The 17,423-nt window shown below is 38.3% G+C and overlaps 1 protein-coding gene across 2 annotated transcripts in view; it reads left to right on the forward strand.

Moving 5' to 3' along the window:
• Window positions 1-17,423, forward strand: part of GXYLT1 (glucoside xylosyltransferase 1) — a 52,969-nt gene that overhangs the window by 16,172 nt on the left and 19,374 nt on the right. For both annotated transcript variants that reach the window (XM_027093555.1, XM_027093556.1), the window contains 3 exons: window positions 8,045-8,216; window positions 13,725-13,850; window positions 16,815-17,066. In XM_027093555.1, coding sequence (XP_026949356.1) covers window positions 8,045-8,216; window positions 13,725-13,850; window positions 16,815-17,066 — 550 coding nt within the window. The remainder of the gene's footprint in view (window positions 1-8,044; window positions 8,217-13,724; window positions 13,851-16,814; window positions 17,067-17,423) is intronic.

Raw genomic sequence — 17,423 nt, forward strand, 5'->3', positions numbered from 1 at the left:
TGACTGACCTTCCTACATACTTGCCCCTGCCCCAACTAGCGATGGTTCTGACCTTTAAATCAGAACATCTCCTCCATGATAGCTTATCAAAGGGATGGTGAGGCGCGTGCTTATCAAAGGGATGGTGAGGCGCGTGCTCCTCTGCTAGTTTCCCTGGTAACCAGTGAGCCAACCTGAGGTCAGTTCTCCCTATAACTGATTACCCCTTCCCCCCGCCCCCCAGCAAACAATGCTGCCATGTCATCTGCACACAGTAGCGTGCTGCTCCAGGACCTTGCTTTCGACATGTAAGCTCCCCCATCCATTAAGTCATTGATGTCTCTGCTGGCCTGACTGGCCTCCTCCTTCGGTCTTGAAGCTGGGCAAGTACGGGGCTTGCAGGCCTGCATGCTGCAGCCTAACACTTAGTTTCTTACTTTGATCTTGGGAATCCCTTATTTATTCAGTCTATTCCAATGTGCCGACAAGCTAAAGTGCTGTCCCATTGCCATGTCATTCTCCCCCTCCATTTCAGTATTTAAATAGCACCTCATTTTTGCCTGACTCTGCCCACCTGGGGAGGCTTCTCTGAAATCCCCTCGGCTACCATTAGCTCTCCCATTTTGCTTGGCACCAGTGGGCCCTTATAACTGGCACCATTTTCTTCTCCCCAGACTTGTCCCAGCGTTTCCAATTTGAATTCTTTATGTATTTTGATTAGACTTCTCTGGGGGGTTATTTCCTCCCAATTAATTTATTATACAGTGATCATAAAATAACATAAAAAAGCCCAAATCGCCTCAATACCCACCGCAAGTGTTTTCGCCGTTCCTGTGCGTGTGCTTCTAATAACTTGTATCTGCATGGGTTGTCTGCCCCTGACTGCTCCCCGGTGGCGTCACAGCGCTCACACCTCTTCTGCCTCTTCTGTCCTTGAAACAAACCAAAGTCCCTACCGCAGCTTGCTTCCAGCCCCTTTCCTTCAAGCATCCTTTGTTTGTTCTTTCTCGTCACCAGCAAACATTTATGAGTATCTGCTGGCTTTACTTCCTTAAAAAACAACAACAACAAAAAGAACACCTTCACACCTCAGCCCGCTAGGAGCAGCACCCGGCCACCACCTGACGAAAAACCCGCTCTCACTGAAGTCACCTCTGACCTCGGAATTGTTCTTTGAGCCCTAATGTGCTTTCTTGTTACCACTTCCTCTTTCTTCTTTTCGACTCTGTCCGTCTCTGGCTCTTGTCGTCTTAGGTTTTGTTCCCGCCGCCTCTGGACTCTTCTCTCCAGTCCTAACTCCTTAGGACTCTGCTCTTTCTTCTGCTGCTCCCTGGATGGTTTAACTGATACCTTCATTCCAGAGCTGTTCTCTGAGCTCCCGAGCTGTGTCTCCAGCTGCACGGTGGTGATTTTCGCCTTGCTGACTTGGGCTAGCCCCTTACACCTCCCCTCATCTGGGTTTTGTGTCTTGGTTCATGGTGGGCTTCCCACATGTCAGTCAGTCTGCAGTGACTTTTCCCGCCCGTCTCCTTTCATGCTGTTGCTCCTGCCGGCTTGTTCCTTTCTGTCCCTTAACTACCGTGGAATCACTTCTTATCCCGCCACTGTGACCTCCCTTCCGTGCCCACCGCTTCTCCCTTCTCTGTATCCTCCTAGTTAACTGTACCTGCTGCATCTGTTGTGGTTGCGAATCATTACCCACTTCTGGAGTGTTGACTTCGCAGACGGACACCACGTGGTGTTCATTGTTTAAGCCCCATTATTTGGCAAGGTGCTTGGCAACCAGTAAATGACTAGTAATTTTCCCCAGCAGTTTCAGACTAGGTTAGATGTTTGTGTAGTGAGCCCAGTTAGCAACCTTGATTGTTTTCTGTTTAAGCAATTACCATGCTTTCTGATTAAATCTTTCAAAAATCTGTCTTTTCACAACAGCTATAAATTGTGTGAGGTTAGGATTGTGGCTTTCTTGTTTATCCCCAGTGTCTAGCATGTGAAAGGAGTTCAAATATTCATTAAAAAGAATGGATATCACTTATGTTCTAAAAATTATACAGATTTAAGCCTGTACCAGCATTGTGTGAGTGTACTGGTGTCACCATAACCTTAACATTCATTATTGGGAGTTATAATTTTACCACTTATTAGAGTAAAATGATAGCTTATTATTGATTTATATTCATTGATTATTTCTTGAATATATTTTTGCATTTATTTGGCTTCTTAAATTTTTGTTTGTATTTTCTGTATTGATATTTACCTATTGAGCTTTTTAATGCTTATTTTATGAACTCTTAGAATAACACGTTCTACCTTTGCCATTGATTACAAATATTTTCCTTATTTGTTTCATTTTTTAATTGTAGTTTTCTTCTCATTATGTAATCTCTTAATTTTAATATTATTATGTGACTTGAGCTTTTAAAATATTTGATCTTTCTCTCTATGATGGGAATTGATTCTCAGTTCATAGTCTGTGTGTTTGCTACCTGAACTGTTATCTTGAGTGCTCCCATGCTAGTTTTAAGAGGTATATTTTTACAGACTATTTTAAATTACATTTTAACAATTAATACTTACAAAATGTTGAATTTTTAGATTTTTTTAATCCTTTGCATAAAACCTTGCAGAGTTTTTTTTAAGTATTATATTTTGTCCCCAGAGTGATTTATATACAACCTTTAAAGTAGTTTTACCTTAGTATGTTAATTCACCACAACTCTTTTTTTTATAGTAAGAGGAAAAACTTTTTTTTAAGAGCTACACATTAAGGAAATTATCATTAGTGTTTCTGAATATAGTTTTCCAATTTTGTTCAATTGCAAGTTTTTTTTTTTTTTTTTTTTTTTGCGATACGCGGGACTCTCACTGTTGTGGCTTCTCCCGTTGCGGAGCACAGGCTCCGGACGCACAGGCTCAGCGGCCATGGCTCACGGGCCTAGGCGCTCCGCGGCGTGTGGGATCTTCCCGGACCGGGGCACGAACTCGCGTCCCCTGCATCGGCAGGCGGACTCTCAACCACAGCGCCACCAGGGAAGCCCGCAAGTTTTTAAAGATAAGTTCGTGGCAGTTATTTTTTAGTTTGGGGAGATTGTTATCAGAAATTTAATCTGTTTACTTTGAGTCTGTGTACTTAATTATAATGCTAATTACTAGTCTAAATATTGTTATATGTTGTTTTCTTTTATAGAGAAAACACTAATTTAATTATAGGCTAGAAGAACACACTGGAAGCTTTTGATGCTAAATTTTGATTAAAAAAATTTTAATTTTGATTAAAAACTTTAATGTTTAAATTTTGATGCTGTCTAGAAAAAGAAAAATTATTATTCCTTTATAGCAGAAATGTTACTTAAAATAAGTCTATTCTTAAGGCTTGTAAGTCTGTTTACAGTATTTGTATTAGAATTTTCATCTAAAACATTCTGTTAACTTTTTTTTCTGGATTCCTCCTCTCAGCTTTTTACTTTGATAAGTTTTCAAATCTACAGAGGTTATAAGAATAGCATAGTGAGCCACTACATACCTGTCACTAGATATTTACCTATTAGTAACATTTTGCCACTTTTTGGCTGAACTGCTTGAGCGACAGCCTAAATATTCAGCATGTATTGCCAAAGAACAGGGATAGTCTCCAGTACCAACATAACAAAATTGGCACTTTCAAGTTACTTAACACTGACAGAATGTTATATTTATATATATTCATATTTCCTTATTTTCCTTTTAATGAACTTTGTATCTTTTCTACCCCATTCAGAACCCAGTCAAGGAACAAGTGCATTCAGTTATTAAATCTATTTAGTCTCCTTTTTTCTAGAACAATTCCCAGACATATTTTTGAGGGGGGGACGGGGCAGGGAGGCGTGGTGGTCGGTGTCTTTCTTTCATGACGTGGTATTTTTGTTTTGTTTCGCAGAATGTTCCTTTATTTGGATTTGCCTGTCTCCTTAGGATTAGATTCAGGATCTTTGGCAGGAATATTGCGCAGGAGATCTTGTGCTCTCTGGGCGTTCTATGGGGAGGCATGTGGTGGCAGACAGTTAACATGATTTGTTGTTTGATCCCCTGGTTAAGGTGGCGGTGTCACATTTCTACACCGTAACAGTATCTTTATCCCCTTTGTACTGTGTGGGGATAATACCTTGATACTCTGTGGTTTTAGCATCCATTAATTATTCTTGTTCAAATCATCTATTGCAATAGTGAGTGCAAAATAGTGTTTTTTGTAATTCTGTCATTCCTTCTACATTTATTGGTTGGTATTCATCTTTAAAGGAGGGTTCCCCCTCCGCCTTACTCTTTATTTAGTATCATTTTGGACTCACTGATTCAGTTTTTTAATAGAATGTGTTACCAATCATTGCTGTCACAATTCTAGTCTATGCTCAGGCTATGCCAGATTTAGTCATGGGGACCCTCAGGTGTTACCTTTGAATTATCTGAAGCATTTCTTCTAATCATACATCTGTAGAAAAGTAGGTTATGACTTTAAAATGTCCTTTTTGGATAACGTTTCTTTAAATCCACAGGGACTTTCTCTTATTCACACTGTAATTAATATATAGCATATTTTTGTAGATCCTGACAATATTAACACCATTCAGTTGGGACCAAAATTACTTGAATGGCTACTTCCCTACAACTTCTTCGAAGGTTTTAGTTATCCCTTCCTCTAGTGTAAAAGCTTACTTTAGATTTCTTCCAGTTGCAGTTACTTCCTGTTCCTGGGTCTAGGGACAGGGTGGTGAGCAGAGACATCTTTAGAATATGTTTTGTCTTGTCAGTTTAGCTGTTGGAGTCTGTACTGTATATAATGCTTTTGCTAAAAAGGGACACATAACAGAAAAACAAATGCAATATTGTTGACAGTACTACTACTTTTATAGGAGTTGGTGGAAGGAGTGCTAGCAGTGTGATTAGAACAAGCCTTTCTGCAGTGCCTGAGAGCAGGAGTCCCTGGGACTGACCTTAGAAGGACTTTTTTTCCTTGAAGAACATTTGACTTATTTCTCTTGAGAAGGTTTATTATACTTCTGTATGTAGAGAGTTCTGTGCCAAACAGCACATGACTGTTACGGCTCACTCTTTAAATCTCTAGGCTTTTAGCTTTGGGGCAGGATCTAGTTATGGCCAGTTAAGCAATCCGAGCCCATTATAGATTCTCAAATCTTGGTGCTTTAATGAGGGTCTTTGTACGCTCATGAGTAACAGGACCTGGAGGCATTTATCAGAAAGCTGAGACGATGGAGAGCTCTGTGAGATTGTTGTGTGTCTTGATTGCCTTCTCTTTTACTTGTGTCGTTGTGGCTTCCACTGCTTTGAGGTGAACTGGGTTCATGTCCCCTTGTTTAGGTATAGAAAGTGTAGATAGTCTCCCCTCTGATAGGGCTCCAAAGTTATAAACTGAGGGGCTCAACAGAAACGAGGGGAATGGATAGAGGGTGCAGACGAGGATGCAGGCACTGCTTCTTTCTAATTCCTGTCAGTGGAAAAGAACAGAGCTTTCAAAAGACCCAAGCTTATACTGTACCTTGTGAGTGAAAGAGGTAGCACAGCAGGTGAGTGGTGGAAGGCTAAACTCTGGTAAGCCTGTAACAGAAGATGGTTGGATAGCTGGATAGCCATGTGCAAAATTATGCAGTTGTCCCCTCCTCAAACCACTCATAAAAACCAGTTCCTGGTAGATTGATGTAAATTTTAAAGGCAAAGTATGTACCTGATGTTCTATCTTAATTTAATGATAATCTTAATAACTTGATGAAGAATGAACTATCACCACCGCTTCTCGAATAGTAAATTCCCCTTCCAACAATACCACTTTTTATGTGACTTCTCCATCGAATACCATTAACAAAGTGGTGTAATAATGTTTAACTTCATGAATTATCCAGGGAAGGTTTCTTTTTCTTAAAAGCAGTTGTTGTTGTTTGTTTTTAAAGAACGTCATCTTTAGAATAATTGGCCCATTAGTCTGAATAAAGGGTAGGTTATCAAGGTATTGGGTTTCAGCCTCCCAGTTGAGGGATCAGGGAAGGAAATGACTCTGTGTTTTCTAGGAGATAAGTATTCATGCTGAAAAGCCTTTCTGCTCCTCTGCTGAAGGCTGACAGTTACCAGTAATTGTGTAGGTAAGAGATGTCCCATGTAAGAGAAGTGAACCCATTTTCAGGCCTCAGAAACTCAGCAGAAAAGCGTCAGTTTCAACTGCTGTTCTTAAATGTCTCTGGGCCCTCGGCAAACAAGCTTGTTAATATGACTGAATAGATACATAGTAGATGCAGGAGCATGTTATATATATTCAGACTTTATCATTAATAGGATAAAAAATTAATAATTCCAAATGTTTAATGTTAAAACATTAAGTTGTATGAATTTGATATTTAGGTGTGTTTTATATAGTCAATTGTTTGTATTTAATGTTATTTAGCATCATTTTCTGTTTTCTCATATCCTGGCCAGTTGAGGGACTACCCATGAGCAAGACCAAGATTTTCCTCAGGAAACAGTTCTGGGTCCACTCTGACACACGGACACATGAATGAATACTCAAGATTCCAAAGTCCTGTGCTAAGGAACATAACCACGATAATTTTAGCTTATAAATTTAAGAAAAATGATTAATCACCCATCCCTGCTACTACAAAATTTCAGTAATGGATACATACAACTATTAACGTTAAACAGTATTATTTGTAATCCCCTTATACATTTTACAGAAAGGATCTCTGTAGCTAAAAATTGAGTTGAAGTCAAATTTGTATGTTTTTAGTTTTGGAATGTTTGTACTTCATAATACTTTAATGTGCTACTAGGTTGTTTTATGTTGTCTTCCACTCCTACATACCTTTAGCTGTCAGTTCCAAAAAGATTATTTTATGTCCTAATTACAGATGAGGTCTTTATTTCATATTGTAAATGTTAATTGTTTAATAACAGTGCAGTCACACATAATTAGTTCTGTTCCTTGTATGATGGTGGAGTATTACTGGTTCAGTGGTAAGGTGCTTGCACTGCTGCTCTGTGTTAGAGGTAGGGTCCAACATAGCCTAGGCTGATAACTGGGGTTTAGGAATCTTTCCTTCCTTCCAAAATGATGTGCTACTAGCGTTTGACTAGTATTTTTAGACCACCTCAGAAATTTTTACTTCTCACTGATTACTTGATAAATGGGACTGCACAGTAAAACAAAACAAAACAAAACAAAAAAACTTATGTGAAGGAAACTTCTTGTAATCAGCATGGTTGAAGATTGGATATAATACTGAAATATTTGTGGGTGAATTTATATCTGGGTTTGCTTCAAAATGATCTGTTGGTTAGTGGAAGGGGCTGTGGGGAGGGGTTTTAGAGGAAATAAGAATACCTTTGAATGGATAATTGTTGCAGCTGAGAGATGGGTACATGGAGGTTTACTGTTGTCTTCTCTCTACTTTGGTGTGTTTGAGATTTTTTTTTTTAAGTAAAATAGTTAAAAATTAAATGGAAGCCCTTCAAATCAGTGCTGCTCCCTTTCTCAAGTGGGGGTTTCCTTGAGAGAATTAAGCCCTAATGTCCTGCAGCATCCAGAGTGAGTAGTGAATTAACTTCTCTCCCGTGCATCCAGAATGATGCTAGTTATGTACCATTCTTGGGGGAATGCGGAAGTGGTCATTTTTTGTGTTTTGTGGTTCCTGGTGAGGAACGTTAGCTGAGAAAGGCTGGTTGAGGGTATAGATATATATATATATGATTGATTCAACATTATACTGTTTTGTAATTTGATGTGTCTTTGCTTTTTAAATAGAAGGTTCAAACTTCAGGTCTTTTTTTTTTCAATTGAACTATAGTTGATTTACAATGTTGTGCTGGTTTCTGGTGTACAGCAAAGTGATTCAGTTATATATATATTCTCTTTCATATTCTTTTTCATTATGGTTTATTACAGGATATTGAATATAGTTCCCTCTGCTGTACAGTAGGACCTTGTTGTTCAAACCTCAATCTTTGAACACGGTCAGAATACCATGTCGTTAACATGTTACCCTGTACTAACACTGTTGGAAAATGTGGTTTTCTTTTCTATCAGGTATAGTCTGAAAATGCAGCCCGTTGAGGAAGTGCACCTAGCCGTAGTTGCCTGTGGGGAAAGACTGGAAGAAACTCTAACCATGTTGAAGTCAGCACTTATCTTCAGCATCAAACCTCTTCAGTTCCATATTTTTGCTGAAGATCAACTGCATGATAGTTTTAAAGGCATAGTAAGTATTTGAGACTTAGTCAAGCCTGTATAGTTGAATATTTAATTGTATATATAGTAAAATGTTGTTGAACAAAAATATGTATTCTAGGGCTTCCCTGGTGGCGCAGTGGTTGAGAATTTGCCTGCCAATGCAGGGGACACGGGTTCAAGCCCTGGTCTGGGAAAATCCCACATGCTGCGGAGCAACTAGCCCCGTGAGCCACCGTTACTGAGCCTGGAGCCTGTGCTCTGCAACAAGAGAGGCCGCGATAGTGAGAGGCCCGCACGCCGCGATGAAGAGTGGCCCCCACTTGCCGCAACTAGAGAAAGCCCTCGCACAGAAACATAGAGCCATACACAGCCATAAATAAATGAATAAATTTTTTTTTAAAAAAAAGGCAAAATTCCTTTTTAAAAAAAAATGTATTCTGCAGCTCTGCCCTCTAAGAGTGGGGACTGTTCCCTGCTGCCACTTCCATCTGCACTTCCAGATCTAGGGTGTAAGAGGAAGACTTGTTTTTGAAAAGGAGTTAGGCTACTTAGAGTCCTTTGCCAAGCATGGAGGTTTTATTTTACTGACTATATAGTTCCAGGATGTTTTGACTGAGAAGTCCTACTTCTTAATTGTGTTCCCATCCGTGGCTTGAGAGTGCCTCAATCAGAGTGTGCACAAAGGTTTTAATTCTGTTTTGAGTGGAGGGAACTCTTAATTGACAATATGGAGGGAAGTAGCTTCTTGCTCTGGTAAGAAAGTTTCTTATTTTGGTTTTGTATTAGTTACAGTCAGTTTGGCTGTAACGGCAGAAAACCCAAAATAACAGTGGCTTAAACAAGATAGAAGTTTATTTCTCTCTTATATAAAAGTAGGCAGTCTGTGGTATATGGCAGCGCTGTGTCTTCAGGGATTCTGTTTTTTTCTCCTTTGTGGCTGAGCCATCTTTAACTTAAAGCTTCTACCTCATGATCCAAGATGGCTACTCAAGCTCCAGCCATCACACTCATATTCTAGCCAACATGAAGGAGGAAGGAGTGAAGAAAGGGGTTCTCCTCCTCCTTTCTAAGGAAACTTTCTAGAAGTTGCACATGACATTCCTGCCAGTATCTCATTGGTTTCAACTTTGTCATGTGACCATATCTAGTTGTTTGTGTGGGTTGACAATATACCCTTTTAATCAGGACTGCCACATAACCATAACAAAAAAAATTATTCCTATGCAAGAAGAGGAGAACAGATAAATATAGGAGGGAGAACATATACGAAGAAGAAATTTCACCTGAAATCTCATTACCTTGTGTCCTGAGATGGTGGTGAAGAGGATAATGATTATCCCCGCACCATCTCTTATCTCTCTATCTACACTCAATGAAGCTGTCAAACTGATTTGGGTTTTTTGCTTGATCTATGTAGGAAAAGTGTATTCGATGTTTTTTTCAGGTTAAATTAGTTCATTTTGCATATTAAGTGAAAAACACTACTTGTGACCTCAAGTCTTTTAGATTTCTGCTAAAATCTTTGATTCCAAGAGGCTTAAAGCTTTACTTACTATTTTACAAGGAATGAAATTAGAACATTCTCTAACACCATACACAAAAATAAACTCAAAATGGATTAAAGACCTAAATGTAAGACCAGAAACCATAAAATTCCTAGAAGAAATCATAGGCAAAACACTCTTTGACATAAATTATAGCACTGTTTTTTCGGATCTGTCTCCTAAAACGCAAAGGAAATAAAAGCAAAAATAAACGAATGGGACCTAAGTAAACTTAAAAGCTTTTGCAAAGGAAACCATTGACAAAACGAAAAGATAACCTACTGAATGAGAGAAATATTTGCAAATGATATGACTAATAAGGGGTTAATATCCAAAATACATAAACAGCTCATACAACTCACCATCAAAAACAACAAACAACCTGATTAAAAAATGGGCAGAAGAACTGAATAGATGGTTCTCCAAAGAGGACATGCAGATGGACAAACAAGCACATGAAGAGATGCTCAACGTTGCTCATTAATCGTCAGGGAAATGCAAATCAAAACCACAATGAGAGGGGCTTCCCTGGTGGCGCAGTGGTTGAGAGTCCGCCTGCCGATGCAGGGGACGCGGGTTCGTGCCCCGGTCCGGGAAGATCCCGCATGCCGCAGAGCGGCTGGGCCCGTGAGCCATGGCTGCTGAGCCTGCACGTCCGGAGCCTGTGCTGCGCAACGGGAGAGGCCACAACAGTGAGAGGCCTGCGTACTGCAAAAACAACAACAACAAAAAACCCACAATGAGATCTCACCTCCCACCTGTCATAATGGCTGTCTATCATCACAAAGACCACAAATAAGAAATATTAGGATGTGGAGAAAAGGGAATCCTCATATGCTGTTGGTGGGCATGTAAATTGGTGTAGACACTGTCGAAAACAGTATGGAGGATTCTCAAAAAATTAAAAATAGAACTACCATATGACTCAGCAATCCACTCCTGGGTATATATTTGAAAAAAATAAAAACACTCATTAGAAAAGATACATGCACCCCAATGTTCATAGCAGCATTGTTTACAATTGCTAAGATATGGAAGCAACCTAAGTGTCCATCAACAGATGAATGGATAAACAGATGGTATATATATATACACACACACACACACACACACACACACACACACACACACACACACACCCCACAGTGGAATACTACTCAGCCATAAAAAAGAATGAAAATTTTGCCATTTGCAGCAACATGGATGGACTTGGAGGGCATTGTGCTAAGTGACATAAGTCAGAGAAAAACAAATGCTGTATAATATCACTTATGTGTAGAATCTACAAATTACAACAAACTAGTGAATGTAACAAAAAAGAAACAGACTCACACTTAACAGAGAACAAACTAGTGGTTACCAGTGGGGAGAGGGAAAGGAGGACAGGCAATATAGGGGTAGGAGATTAAGAAGTACAAATTATTATGTATAAAATAAGCTACAGGGTATATTTTACACCACAGTATATCCTATATATAGTGTGGGAATGTAGCTAATATTTTATAATAACTATAAATGGAGTGTAACCTTTAAAACTTGTGTACCTGTACCTTACATCTGTAACTTATATAATATTGTACACCAGCTGTACTTCAATTAAAAAACAATGCAGAAAAAAGCTTTACTTACTGTTTTAAAATATTTCTGGTATCTGTACTTGTGATATGTGCTTTTGTGATCTTAATCTTATTATCTGGATTGTTTCCTAAAATATTAACTGAGGAATTAAACTCATCCTAACAGTTCAGAGAATAGTAAGAGATTGCTACCAACTGTGGAAACCTTTGAAAATGTAATATAAAAGTAAAATAAATTTATTGCTTCATCTTATATGCGGCTTCTGTGTTGTCTTCAAATCTGGCTGAGTTATTGCTTGTATAATATATACTATATTTTTAAACTTAGTTTTTCTTTAACTATCATGGTTAACTCTGAGACTGTTTGGTTTTGCTTTTGATGAAGGAGAATCAAATATTTTGTGGAATGTGCTTTTACTGCAGAAAAGATGATTCGATATTAGAATTTTAAGAATGACTAAGATTTCATTTTGAAGTTGGTATTGAAAGGATCTTCTTTTAAAATTATTTATTTATTTATTTACTTATTTTTAGCTGTGTCGGGTCTTAGTTGCGGCACATGGGATCTTTCGTTATGGTGCCTGGGCTCTTGGTTACAGCGTGTGGGCTTCTCTCCAGTTACAACACGCAGGCTCAAGAGCGCGTGGGCTCTGTAGTTGTGAAGCGAAGTCCCTTGAAAGGATCTTTAAGTGATTTATAAGTCATGCAAGGAAAATAAAATACTAGTGTTTGAAACTAATTAACAGATACATCAAAACAGTGTGTTGGAAGTAAAGTTATTCCCTTAAACTATGTTGGAAGGCATTGATTGTGTGTGTGTGTGTGTGAGAGAGAGAGAGAGAGAGAGAGGGAGGGAGAGAGAGGGAGGGAGAGAGAGGGAGAGAAAGAAGGAAAGAAAGAGGGAGGAATTAATGTTTTTAAAAATCCCTTGAACAGGGACTTCCCTGGTGGTCCAGTGGTTAAGAATCCGCCTTCCAATGAAGGGGATGTGGGTTCGATTCCTGGTCAGGGAACTAAGATCCCACATGCTGCGGGGCAACTAAGCCCTTGCACCGCAACTACTGAGCCCGCGCACCACAGCTAGAGAGCCTGTGTGCCGCAACTACAGAGCCCATGCACTCTGGAGCCCACGCGCCACAACTAGAGAGCCCACATTGTCTGGAGCCTGCGTGCCACAAATAGCTCACGCGCTACAACTACTGTGCCATTCACTTGAGCTCACACGCCACGAGTAGAGAGCCTGAGCGCCACAATGAAAGATCCTGTGTGCCGCAACTAAGACCCGATGCAACTGAAAATAAATAAAATAAAAATAAAACAATAAAAAATAGATACGTGTTGAGCATTTTAAAAAATTTTTAAAAAGTAAAAATTACTTGAACACAGACATAATTCAAAAAGAGATCATCTTCAGCCTGTTATATAAAATGCTTAGTTTTTTCTTCCCACAAAAATTGTGAATGCTCTGTAGGAAATTTATTTATTTATTTATTTATTTATTTATTTATTTTTTGTGGTACGCGGGCCTCTCACCGTTGTGGCCTCTCCCGTTGCGGAGCACAGGCTCCGGATGCGCAGGCTCAGCGGCCATGGCTCACATGCCCAGCCGCTCCGCGGCATGTGGGATCTTCCCGGACTGGGGCACGAACCCGTGTCCCCTGCATCGGCAGGCGGACTCTCAACCACTACGCCACCAGGGAAGCCCTCTGTAGGAAATTTAAATCAACAATTCTGTTTAAGCAGCAGTGATAGGTAATACTTAAACTGAATTTGAAGCAATTCAGTGTCTTGAATTGCACTCGGGATGCTAAAGAGTAAACGTGTTCATTATAAATTTTCAGATCAGAAAATCAGATTTTGCTTTTTGTAATGATTTTTTTAAAAATCAGCACTGGATATGTATTTATCAAAATATTTTATTACCAGGAATATTGAATCTATATAGATAAATATTTTCTAATCAGTTTTTCACATTGGTCTGACTTGGATTGTAAATATTTTCTGTTATATCATACATACTGTGGTAATAAAATTTGTGCTTAATTTTTCTGAGTTTAACTTGTTTAGGGATTGAGAGGATTTATACATCAGGTCAAGCTGATGGAGGCGAACAGTTTGTAAGGCTCTTTCCACTTTGGTTTTGTGGTTGATATCCTTATAACTTCAATTGTCCCTCAGATCTTTACGGTGGAGTCTTTCTAGCATTTTGGAATGACTTTTGAATGAAAGATTTTGAATGAAAACAAAATGGTGGGAAAGAAGAATCTAACTTTCTCTTAAGTGTGTATGACATACAATGTATAACATCTTAAATTTTAGCTTTTGAAAAATAATCTGTTGGTTTATGATTTTGCAGAGAAAGAGAAACAAATCTAAACCGAGTTCTTTTATTTTTTATTTGTTTTTTTATTTTAGCTTAACAGCTGGTCATTTCTACAAACATTTAATTATTCATTATACCCGATAACTTTTCCAAGTGAGAATGCAGCAGAATGGAAAAAGCTCTTTAAACCGTGTGCTTCCCAGAGATTGTTCTTGCCAGTAAGTTTTTTCTCCAGTGTTTTTTTTGTTTGTTTGCATGTTGCTGTTACACACACAAGTTAATGAAGAGTTCCATATAGATCAGTTAAATAAACACACATGTATGATTTTCCCTTTGAACATTAGAAGAAAGAAAAACTTCCCATAGAACAAATAAAAGATAGAATAAAAAAACCTCTGTTAAAAACGAAAAATGTAAATAATTTCTGTTGAAATACTATTTCTTACATTTTAATTTATTCAGTTGCTATAAACTTTCATCTCTAAGAAGGAGTTAGAGGTCATCAGGTCTTAATGGAGCCAAGTCTTTGCCAGGAGGAATGTAGTGGCAGGATCACCTGCCAGGTGCAGACTTCATTTATAATTTGGGAAATGAAGTAGATCATTAGATAATCATTTCTGTCTTAACAGCAAGCCAGTTCACCTTTTCTGGCTGATATTTTAACACAGACACAAAATTTGAGGCACGTGAACTCGAAGGGAAATGGGAACCATTTATTCAATGGGGCTGTTCTTTGGTGGTGGTCTCTGGTGATAAACCCTGATTATTTCTTTTTAATCTAAAAATATTCAGGGACTTCCCTGGCGGTCCAGTGGTTGGGACTCCAAGCTCCCACTGCAGGGGACACGGGTTTGATCTGTGGTCAGGAACTAAGATCCTGCAAGCCGCATGGTATAGCCAAAAAAGAAAAAATAAATAAAAATAAATAAAAATATTCAGAAGCCAGCTTACCTTTTCCATTTTGAATTGAATTCACTGATAGTTTTAAAATTCTCAGTAGTTGTTAGAACCACTGTAATGTTTAAAATAGTTACGGTAGTTAGAAATACTGAGTTTAAGAAGCTCACAAGTTTCTGGAAGGTGAATTACTGGGAAGAAACTTAAGTTACTTGTTATTATTAAGTGGATTAAGGCAATTCTTAGTATATTAAGAATAGAGTTTATCAAATCCAGGATGTCAGTTAAAATTTAAAATTAAGTTACATTTTGATAGCTGAGTCTGCCTAACCAGTAGCTTTATTGCTGAGCATAAAAAATCTGGATCCTAGGATATCTTTCTCATTACCTGCTTTCATTGTAAGAAGCACACAAATAAGGGATTAAAGGGGAAAAGCCTAAGAAGTTTTAGGTACTTAATGTAGGCCTTAAATTTTAAAAATTAAAAAAAAATCTTATGTTGAATCATTGCAATGTTACATCATTTACTTAATAGTTTGAGTGCCTCTATTCTACCAAGTATCTGTAATGAAGTGCTGGGTATATAGGAATGAATGAAACAGATTGCTTGTTTTCATAGAGCCTGTTGTCTGATGTGGGAGGCTGACATTAAACAAGCACATTATGACATTAAATAAACACAGATATGTCACCGAAAAACAATGATGAAAGAAGCATGAGGTTACAGTCATTGCTCTTCTGTTTTATTCTGCATTATTAACAAGTTTAATTGTTGATGTCTTGATAGGAAATTTGCCAGATCATTTAATGATGTAATCTGGTTAAATTCCTAAATGGAATTTGAATACTAAAATTAAATACTTGAAGCCTGTCAAATTGTCCTCGTCCTTCACTCTTACTTCTGCATCGTTTTAACCAGATCTAAGTAAATTGATTCTTCATTTTTCTAAGTAAAATCCTTTTTTTTACTAAGTTTCTCCTCTAAAATAGATGGATTAAAAGAACCAATGTAAGCTCTGCCGACTCCTTGTTCCGCCAAAAGGAAGCATAGAAAAATACTGACGTGGTTATTATTTAACCTTATGTATGAACTCCAGTTGGCAGTGGCTCCCAACAGTAACCCTGGAGCTTCCTGTAGTGTCTTCCTAGATTGCTAACAATACAAAAGTCTGTAAACACACATTTGTCTCATGGTACAGAAGCAAAATGTTGATATAAAAACAATTTCCCTCACTCTTCGCCCCGCAAAAAGAGAGAGAGGAACAGACATCCACATACATACATACCCTTTTAATTGTAGTCTTTGAACAAGTGAGCCTTCTCTACTCAGGCTCTGTAGCCAACTGTCAGATATTTTTCCCCAGCCTGATACTAAATCAGTGGGGGCATGGAGTGATTTCAGCTTCGTAACTGCTCACCTTCGTAACTGCAGGAGGAGGTAGCAGCTTTGAAAAGGAGCAGAATGAAGATCAAGCTCTTATCGTCTTTGTATTCTTAACCAAAACCCTTTAGGTTAACCTAATCATTGAGTCTTACTAATACACTGGAATAGGCAATACATTTAAATTCGCAGGAGTCACATTCTAAAGTATATGGATAAGGCAGAAATAAAAACGTACCCTTGAAAATTCCTATAAGAGATGCATGTTGGAGGTTTAACGTCTCTCGGAAAGTGACATAGCGAGTCTTCCAAGACGAGTCTTGTCTTCGCCCTTGCTATGTGAGTGCACATTTTCTTCGATTTGTTGGGAGGTAGTAAGCTCAGAAATAAGAGCATGGGTTCTGGAGTTAGGTGGTCTGGACTTCAATTTTGGCTCTACCATTTGCTGGCTGAGCCCAGAATGAGGTAAAGGTGCTGGCCATTAGTGTTACAGGCTGAGGGGACGAGTTGAGGAGATCTCCATTTGTACTGATTAATTTCTGTATTTACCTCAGGAAATTAAGATTCGATATGTCAGTTCACCGAAGCTAATGTTATTTTCCATTATGAAAAACATTTCCACCCTAGTCTTTGAGGCTACTGCTTTTATTTTTTCTTCCAATTTTTAGTATTGAGTTTTTGTTCTGATTTGTTTTTATAGCTTTTCTTCTCTAAAAGTTAATTAAAGAGATTAGCAGACCATCTATATATGCTCTTGTAAAAAATGAGAGACTTGGGAAAAACTACTTTTAAAAATTAATGTCAATTAGTTTCTCTCTTAGGCGTTTTTTAAATAATGAAAGCCTCTTTCATGTTTTATATTAAATAGAGTTACAGTTAATGATTCAAATATCTTTCCCCACAGTTAATCCTGAAAGAAGTTGACTCACTATTGTATGTCGACACTGATATCCTTTTTTTACGGCCCGTTGATGATATTTGGTCTTTACTAAAGAAATTTAATTCCACACAAATTGCTGCAATGGCACCAGAACATGAAGAGCCTCGAATAGGCTGGTATAATCGCTTTGCCAGACATCCATACTATGGAAAAACTGGAGTGAACTCTGGAGTTATGTTGATGAACATGACCAGAATGAGAAGGAAGTATTTCAAGGTAAGTCACCGATCCAGGTTAACTTATCTCTCTTTTCCCTCCATATTGTTTGGTTTCCAATTTAATTTTGCTTTATTAAAAACTAGATCGAGCTATTCAGAATTTTTCCACTTATCTAGAATAATTGAAGAAAAGTGTGTTCTTAGTATTCTGTTTATTAGAGCATTACAGTAGGTCAGAGCAGATGGTGTTACAATGAAGTAACAATGCAGCAAGTGTGAACATCACCTTCCTAGATTGGTATTCCAGGCAGGAGTTGTCATTTTGTAGTTGTGCAGCCTCATAATACTTGAATCTAAAGTGTGGTACGTCTTGGGGGAACACAGATTGTGGTTAAGAGCTAAGAACCGTTGGCTT

Source organism: Aethalodelphis obliquidens, unplaced genomic scaffold (genome assembly GCF_003676395.1).
Source record: "Aethalodelphis obliquidens isolate GAN/ISIS:26980383/991018 unplaced genomic scaffold, ASM367639v1 scaffold84, whole genome shotgun sequence".
NCBI lineage: Eukaryota > Metazoa > Chordata > Mammalia > Artiodactyla > Delphinidae > Aethalodelphis > Aethalodelphis obliquidens.